The sequence below is a fragment of the Populus euphratica genome, unplaced genomic scaffold, assembly GCF_000495115.2.
Source record: "Populus euphratica unplaced genomic scaffold, PopEup_1.0 scaffold464.1, whole genome shotgun sequence".
NCBI lineage: Eukaryota > Viridiplantae > Streptophyta > Magnoliopsida > Malpighiales > Salicaceae > Populus > Populus euphratica.
Genome location: NW_011500187.1, coordinates 240749 through 250323, shown reverse-complemented (window position 1 = coordinate 250323; position 9575 = coordinate 240749). Strand labels below are relative to the sequence as shown.

Below are 9575 nucleotides of genomic sequence, written 5' to 3'. Positions count from 1 at the left end.
GGTTAGGTCATGCTTGGTGATACCCAAGCCAAAGTGCCACCTGGTGCTTGGACTATAATGCATAGGAAGCAAGTCAAGCACCACGTGGCACTTGGGTTGTCTATCCTCAAGAAAAAACTCAAGCACCATGTGTCCTAGCGTGGTTTTTTTATATAGTAATAATATTTTTTTAAAATTTATTAATGGTGATAATAGTATTTATATTCTTATAAATTTTAATGAAAATAATAATATTTATAATACAAATAATAATATTTTTAGTAGCAATAATATGAATTATTATAAAAATAATATTATTTATAACACCAAATATAATAATATTTTAGAGACTAATAATATTAATTATACTAAAAAATAACATTAATATGACAAATAATAATAGTTTAGAGATCAATACTATTAATTAGACTAACAAAATAATAATATTTTTAATACCAATACTATCAATCATAGTAAAAAAATATATTAAGAAAAAATATAATAATTCTTTTAATATTAATTATATTAAAAAAATAATATCAACAAAAAAAACAATAATATTTTTACCATGAATATTCTAAACATTAATTATACTAGAAAAATAATATTTTTAATACAACTATAATAAAAGTATAAACAGCCCAAGCACCACGTTGTGTTTAGATTACATCCAAGATAAAGAAAAGCAAGCACCATGCACCATTTGGACAGTTTGCTTATAGGTATGGTAGCACTTGATCTGCCCGCGACTAGGATCCAATGATATTTTGGATCCTGCCTTGCCAGGGCTAAGGCTAACCTTGGACCATGCCTGGCAGGACCTAAGCCAAAACATCACCTGATGGTGAAGAACCCAAGTGTCATGTAGTTTTTTTTTATATAGTAATAGCAGTTTTTAAAAAATTATTAATGAGAATAATAATATTTATACTCTTATAAATCATAATGAAAATACTAAAAATTTTATAATACAAATAATATTATTTTTAGTAGTAATAATATGAATTATTATAAAAATAATATTATTTATAACACTAAATATAATAATGTTTTAGAGATAAATACTATTAATTATACTAAAAAATAATATTAATAGAACAAACAATAATAGTTTTGAGATCAACACGGTTAATTAGACTAAAATAATAAAAATATTTTTAATACCAATATTATCAATTATACTAAAAAATATATATTAATAAATAATATAATAATTCTTTTAATATTAATTATACTTAAAAAATAATATCAACAAAATAAAAAAATAATATTTTTACCATTAACACCCTAAACATTAATTATACTAAAAAATTTTTTTTAATATAATTATACTAAAAGTAAGGATAGCCTAAGCGCCACGTGGTGTTGGCCTGCGCCTAAAAGAAAGGAAATCAAACGTTATGCTGCGCTTGGGCAGCCTACCTGTGGGTGTGGCAACCAAAGCATCACAAGCGCTCGGGCGACTTGCCTATGGGTGTGGCAACTAAAGCATCACGCGAGCTCTTGCTTTGCCCTAACGCCCAAGGCTAGATAGACTAAGCATCGGGTGACAGTGTGGTGTCGACCTGGGATGGTGCAAGCAAAGCATCACATGGCACTTGGTCTCTCACAGATAGGATTCAACGTTGTTTTGGGTCCTGCCATGCTAGACCTAAGGCTAGCCTGGGGCTATGCCTAGCCAGACCCAAGCCAAAGCGCCACCCAACGTTCGAACTGCAATGCAAGGAAAGCAAGCCAAGCATCAAGTGGGTTGTTTGCCCTCAAAAAGGAACCCATGAATAATGTGTCCAAACGTGGTTTTTTTCATACTAATAGCAGTTTTTTTAAATTTATTAATGATGATAATAATATTTATAATACAAATAATAATATTTTTAGTAGCAATAATATGAATTATTATAAAAATAATATTATTTATAACACCAAATATAATAATATTTTAGAGATTAATACTATTAATTATACTAAAAAAATAATATTAATAGAACAAATAATAAAAGTTTTGAAATATGAAAAAATAATAATATTTTTAATACCGATATTATCAATTGTACTGAAAAAATATATTAAGAAATAATATAATTATACTTTTAATATTAATTATACTAAAAATAATAATATTAATAAAACAAACAATAATATTTTTATCATTAATACTCTAAACATTAATTATACTAAAAAAAATATTTTTAATATAATTATACTAAAAATATAGTATCCTAAGCATTGTGTGGTGCTTGAACTGCACCTAAAAGAAAGGAAATCAAGCATCACACTTTTTTTGGGGGGCTACGAGTAGGTATGATAGCCAAAGCGCTAGGTGGTCAAGCGCCTGGAGCTTTAATTTGCCTCCAACCCCAAGACCGGTCAGAATGAGCACAAGAGGGACAGTAACCCTGAGGGGCTTGCCATCAAGATGGCATTCCTACCCTCCAGCCCAACAATATCCCTATCAAATAATATAGTGTATAGTGAAAGTTCTCACAATCCATAATAAAAGTACTCACAATATATTCACAATACAATTCATAATGAATTCACTAATAGTGAACATTATTTCTCATTACAGTGAAACACCAATAAATTTTAGTTATCCTTAATAGTTTTTTGCTCCACAAATTTATTTATTACAATTTTGAGTCAAAATCTTGTTGGAAGTATACAAATTTTAAATTTTAATTTATAAATTCTAACTTGTATCATATTCCTTCCTAACAAAAAAATTGTTTGAAACATGCATTTAAATTAAATTATTTTATTTCAAACATATTTTAAGTTAACTCTTCTTTGTTACAAGTTTTTAAATCGTAATTTAAAATTTAAAATTATTTTTTTATAAGTCATGACAAATGAACTCTCGCTCTATAAGTGTAAGCTAATAAGATGATGAATTGTCATTCACTTAATCATTTTTTATTTTCAAAACATTTTGTGTATGTTAATTGAAAGAAACCTAGGATATTCTAACCATTTCTCGGGACTCCTTAATGAATGAACAATCATATTCGATAAAGGGACTAAGTTATTTTATATTTAAATTATAGGGACTAAATCATTGCATTCATGAATAGATAAAGTAAAATCGAAGCACGTAGGCAAGCAAGCACACCTTATTAATTAACAGAAACTAAATGATGTGCTCCTTTAACATTAATTTATTAGTAGATTTTATAATTTAATGAGATTTATTTTTTATATAATTATTTTGATTTTGTGATATGTTACAAGTTTAATAGATTAATTTAATTAATTTAATTTTTTAAAGAAAAAATTCAGCCATCAACATGGATTTGATTAGACATAAAATTTTATGCTTGTTTCAGTTTATTTTTTAAGTAGTTATCTTGATCTCATTACCTAAATATCAAGTTTTACAAGTTAACTTAGGTTGACTTGTATTGTTTTACTATATATATTTTTTATTGAAATATTTTTTTAATTTTATTATGTAATAATGAGTTGATTAAGAATTGAACTTTATAATTTATTTTGATTTGCTTTCTATTAGGTTAATTTAGTCTTATGATCTAGGTTACAAGTTTTATAAGTTAACTCCAGTTAACTCGAGTTATTTTTTATTTGTTTTCTATAGAGTTATTTTAATCTCATGTTTTAAATCATAAGTTTGACAAGTTAACCCTTGTTAATTATTTTTTTAAATCACATCATTTAATATTAGGTTGATTAGAAACTGAGCTGGATATATTTTTTTGATTTACTTTTTTTTGAGGTTATTTGGTCTTATGACTTAGGTCGTGAGTTTAATAAATTAATCCGGGATGATTCAAATTATTTTTTAATTGTGTTTTTAGTTTCATTATTCAATACTGGTTTAATTAGAAATTAGATATCATAATTTATTTTAATAAACTTTATATAAATTTTTCATGATGTTATTATCTAAGTTATGAATTTAATAGATTAATTAAAATCAATTCAATATATTATTTTTTTAATATTTTTATAAAAATAATATTGTCTTGAAATTTTTTTAATTAAATTATATATTTTTTAATTATTTTAATTATTTTTAAACCTCACTTCAAATTAACTTTTACGTAATTTATTTATTTTTATTTAAAAATACATCATCAATGACGGAATAATTGTTTTACTTAAAAAAATTATTTCAAACCGCGGGCTAATTATACAGTGGAAATAATGGTAAGCTACAAGGACTAATCTTTTGAAGATGGGAAAGAAGATACAGTGAACCTGGACACAACTGATTCAGCCTATAAAAACAGAAAGAGGAGAAGGCTACCCATAAATAAAGGGTGTTAAAATTTGAGTAGCTGTTTTTGTAGCCAGGAAAAAGAATTCTTGCAGCTACGAAGAGAGAGAATAATCAATAGTAAATAGTGGTAATGGCCCTAATGGGGACGGTCAAGGATGGAGAGAAGATGGTGCTAAAGAAGAGAAATGAGGTGCTGGAGAAAGCCCTCAAAGAAAGCAAGCAGAGGGAGGATAAGATGAAATCAGAGCTACAAAGGGCATGGGAGAGGCTCCGAGTGGCAGAGGAGGCCGAGGAGAGGCTATGCTCCCAGCTGGGTGAGTTGGAGGCTGAGGCTGCCAATCATGCCCGTGACTGCCATGCCCGCATTCTCTCTCTCATGAACGAACTCTCCCAAGCCCACAATCTTCTCCATCTTCATCCAGTCACCAATTAAACATCATCATCATCATCAACCCTTCTATTTTCCCGTCTTTTTTGGCTCTCTCTGCCAGCATATGTATTTGGGAGCAGGTAGAGATGTTGCTTGCACCTTCGTGGGTGATTGATCTGTTGGTCATTAGGTCTCTCTCTCTAGTTATGATTATTGTCTCCCTCTCCCTTTTTTTCTCTAGGAGAGTCAAGAATTCTGTACAATATTTCTATTTTCTTATCTTCATTTCATTTCTTTTTTTTTTTTGTTCTACTGGATGTGGATTTTCTCTACCCGTATTATTATGAATTTTTTTTTGGGTGGTTAGTCAATGGATCATACGTAAGCTTTTCTTTGGCATAATCAATCATTGTAATTGAGATGTTACCTTTTTAGGAAATATGTAAAAGGATTAACTAACCTGTCTAATGTTTGCGACAAAAACTGACAGATTTCACAAAGACAGAGGACGCTGAACAAAGTTAGTTTACTGTCTTCACCTATGAAGCCAGAGTTTTAACTGTCTGCGTACATTTTACGAGAGGATGTTTATCAGTAAGATCGAAAGGGTAGAGCTACAGCTGCTTCTGACATTTTTATTTATTTATTTTTATTTGTTGATAACGAGGTTCAACAAGAGCATAGTCGTCAGGTGATGAAGGTAGAAATTAAATTAATTGGCCATTGTTTAACACTCCCGAGGAGATGATATAAAAGGATTAAAATACCCCATCCGATTTTTTGTTTTTCAAACGAAAATTTGAAAAGTAGGTTAGCACTGCTTGTAACAAGGATTCGAAGAACAAGGCTAGGGAGGATGCATCATGAGATGCCGACGTGCATTTCCAAGAGTTTGAAAACGACCTTGGTCATGACAACTTCCCAAAACTCAAAAAAGCAAACCATGGTGCCCTTGCTACCAGACAATGGCTCCAACCATATATCACACCAGATTAGACACCGCTACCTCATTCACCATACAAGCTGTGCACGATATCATTCAATTCAAGGCTCCGCAGCAATCCAAACCAATCTACCAAAATTTAAAAAGCTTTAGCATGATATCGAAGTTCCATACAAAGTAGAATGGCAATTGACATTGAAGACTAGTTCACAACAGAGAGCTTATCTTATGAAAGACTTAAAAACTACTCCCCCTAACCTCTGCTGTATAAAAAACAAAGTGATCTCTCATGGCTAAATCTTTTTTTTAAAAAAAAAAAAACGTTATGATCATGGCTTGCATGTCTTCTCCCTCAGCTCAGGGTCCCTAGACACAACATATTCAGAAATCAGATAAAATTCAATGACCAAAAGTAATAGTGTATCATGCTTAAAGTACGAACCAGACCTTCGAAGGTGATCAAGAATGAGAAGTCTTGGTCCAGGAGGGATTCTCGCATCTCTAAGAGCACTGGAAAACCAAACACATAATGATCACCAAAGATCCTCTTTAAGGAAATAACGATATATACATTGATAAATATTGATAAAACACAAACGCTAACTAATCATACATATGGTGAAGGTAAACTAGATCATCTAAAAACTTGCCTGTCGGTCAGCAAAGGCAAAGTGTTATCCGTCAACAACCCTTTCTTGAAATTCTTTTCATAAGTCTGGAGACCAAGATTATTTAGCATGGATCTTGTTCTGGCATAGCACAAATCTTCAACCGGTGGTTTAGATAACTTCTCCCCCAACTAAATAACCACATGAGAGTTTATCTCAGCATTGGCAAGAATAAGACCAAAGGAACAATACGAGAATGATCTCAAACTAGAAACGAGACTGCAAAACTGGTTGCCTCTGTATATGAATGCAAGGAATGTTTTTGGTAGGACTAATATGAAATTGCCTCCAAATAGAAATGCTTTATTGATCCATACTCACCGCTTGAATGGGCAAAAATGTAAGCCTACTGTAGCATGTGATTCTGTATATAAAAAAAAGATGTATCTTGCCTTAAAACTTTACCTTGAAAAGACCACCCTGAACTAATGAAAAGAAAAGTCCAGAAGTGATCGCATTAGTGGCAGGATTGGCCCCCCCCATGCCACTCACCAACGAAAACATGGCACCGGAACCAAAAGCTGCAACCATGCTGCAATGATAAATTAATAAGATTTAATATGTGCATGGAAACTGAGGCTAAAGTACTCAAAATTACCCTGAACTTTGGGTCAAGCTACACTTCGCTTCTGAACCTTTTTTTTTAAAGAGCAGTGAATTATTATTTGATAAAATCTCGAGCCATACACGGCATCCTTCCACAAAATTATCCCATTTCTTATGACTGATTTTGAAATTCTATGAATTTGTTTACCATTTAAACCTAATTTTCCTCAGTAAGATCTATACTGACTGTGGAATGGGAGGACGAGTTTAGTATATGACAGATAATGATAGAGCATCAATGGAAAGGTTAAATCAGACCTTTCTAATTCATCTATACTACCCCTCCATCTTTTCTTTTGATACAATGATAGGACTCAAGCCCCAAACTCATCCCTTTTAAAATAGATTCCATTACAAGCATATGATAAATAGATGAAAATCATTGGCAACTAATATCTGTGACCACTTAGTTCATACATTTGTGGCACTTGGGATTCAATTATCTAAAGAAAGACACCATAATATGCTAAATGAAATTCCAGTAACAACATTTTATTAAGTCAATCATCCCATTAAGGGGAACACAAAGGTGTGAGCAAAGATTATTGCTTGCAAAGGAAGAACATATGCACAGGAAAAGGGATGTAGCAAAAGTTACCTAGATTGGACATCCTCCTTGCCACGCAATCTCTTCATGATACAAGCTATGCCAGCATTGGTTCCAGTCATTACAGCAAAATTGCGTGCTTGTATTAAGGGTCCGCCAGCTAAAGCCTGTACATGAAGCATATTGTTTTGTTAAACATCAGCAAAATCTCTTAATGGATCCAGCAGCCACAATTAATTGAGGTCATAGTGTAGGGTACAGAATCAATCTAGTTCTGTACATTGACTACAAACACAAGTCCAATGATAAACCAATTCTGAAGGATTTTTTTTCCTCTCCACAACATTCTCCCTTGTAACACTTCAACGCGTTTCAAGAAAAAGCCATGTGAGACATAGAACTCATCTGAATCAAGCAAAGATTCACCCTTTTTCGATATTAGGAGCAAAAACTACTTGGTGGATTATGCAAAAGGGATTCTCGTCAACCTAGTATTCCAATTTCCAAGCTCATAAAACATTATAACAAATAGAGTTGGGGGGGGGGGGGGGGGTGGTGTCCTCTGCCAAAATATAAGAATTCTGAAGCAAATATTATAAGCTGCTCTGCAATCATTTTGAGGAGAGCGTTCGAACAATTTAAGTCTGATACAGCTAGGAGTAAAGCTCTAATTTATATAACTCATAAACTTTCATAGTAATCTCCTTGTAACTAGATGATGAAACTAGCAAGTTCTATGTTATCTGAGGAAAAAAGATTATCAGTTAGGCAAATCAAAATCTCTTTACGTTATTCATTTCGGGTAATTGATCTTCTCCAATTTCAAAGCAGAGCAATTCAAATGTAAAAAAAAGAAAAGGAAAAAGTTGAACCCTTATGCAGCAATACTAACAGAAAGAGATTACTTGGGCTTGCTTGAGAGAGGCCATGGCTTGAGGGTTGAGAGAGGCCTGAGGAGGGGGAGTTGGCATAGAGGAAGAGATGTCAGGGGTGAGGGTACCCATGACGGCTCCGATGGCAGCGCCCTGAACGCCCTGCCCCCCGCCGGTGGCAGTGACAACGGCGGCCTCGACAGGCAAAGATTGCTTGGACAACCAAGACTTGAAGCCATCCTCCAATTCCTTGAACTTGAACTGGGCGAACTTAATTGGGTCTTGATTGGGAAACAGTTTCGCCACCATCACTCCTTGTTTACCCTGCTGCTGCTCCATTTCTTTTCTTTTCTGTTTCGCTTTCCCCTGTTTGCTGCCGCCCCGCCGTTGCTGCTGCTGCTGCTTCGAGCTACTATGTGGATAGAGATATTTAGGAGAGGAGAGATCCTTCCTTTTTCTTCCTTTTGTTTTTGTTCCCTTCATTTGAATTCTATTTTGAGGGGTTATTTTTTTATTTTATTTTATATTTGTTTTTTGGTATTACTTAGATATGATCGATTTCCTCTTTTGATAGTAACTTAATAAAATAAATTAAAGAATTAATTGCTTGTAATTTTTTTTTTTCATTTTAACATACAAATTCTTTCCATAAAGAAGTCACAAGTTATATTTTAATGAGTCGAACCTTAAACTATTTTTTTCATATCAAAACACCCCAAAATGTCAAATAGGCTGCTTAAATTGTTTGAAAATCCCAAATCACTCTTCAAAGTAAGTTTGTTTGGATAGACACGATTGGAAGTAGAACTGAGGTATTTTCTTTGCTTAGCATTATGGAAAGTTCCCTTTATAAAAGTTTCTAAAAAAATTTAATTTAAGTTTTGTTATTTTTTATATTTTTAAATCATTTTAATGTATTGATAATAAAAATAATTTTTTAAAATAAAATAAAATAAAATTTTATTAAATTTTCAAGTAAAAAATATTTTCAAAATCAATCATTATTACACTCTCAAAAGTGAAAAATCTCTAGTTTGATTTAATTTATAATTTTTTTAAGTTTTATTTGTTTGATGAAAAGTAGCTTTTTTTGAAAAATAAATTTTAGGAAAGTGAATTATTTTCTGATGTTTGGTAATGTAATGAAAAATAAGTTGAAAAATATTTTTCAGTATTTGATTATATCATGAAAAATAAGTTAGAAAATAATTTATTAATAATTTATTTTTCTTATGTTTATTAAAATAATAAAAAACAAACCTTACGAATTAAAATGATGAATGAGAATGAAATTGAAAAAATATAATTTCATAAATTATCTCAAATAAAATAAATAATAATAATAATAATAAT

General features: G+C 31.4%; 2 protein-coding genes across 2 annotated transcripts; one reads left to right on the top strand and one right to left on the bottom strand.

Moving 5' to 3' along the window:
* The first annotated feature begins 4233 nt into the window (after positions 1 to 4233).
* On the top strand, positions 4234 to 4988 carry LOC105111658 (uncharacterized). Its single transcript, XM_011007085.1, has one exon. It carries the CDS (start codon positions 4347 to 4349, stop codon positions 4647 to 4649), a length of 303 nt encoding a protein of 100 aa, XP_011005387.1. The 5' UTR covers positions 4234 to 4346; the 3' UTR covers positions 4650 to 4988.
* Positions 4989 to 5659: 671 nt separating this feature from the next.
* LOC105111656 (uncharacterized) lies at positions 5660 to 8724 on the bottom strand. The gene is made up of 6 exons (XM_011007084.1): positions 8256 to 8724; positions 7402 to 7517; positions 6603 to 6729; positions 6180 to 6328; positions 5977 to 6039; positions 5660 to 5895 (listed from the first exon to the last, which is right to left on the bottom strand). The coding sequence occupies exons 1-6, from the start codon at positions 8703 to 8705 to the stop codon at positions 5859 to 5861; spliced, it is 942 nt and encodes a 313-aa protein (XP_011005386.1). The 5' UTR covers positions 8706 to 8724; the 3' UTR covers positions 5660 to 5858.
* Between the last annotated feature and the right edge of the window lie 851 nt (positions 8725 to 9575).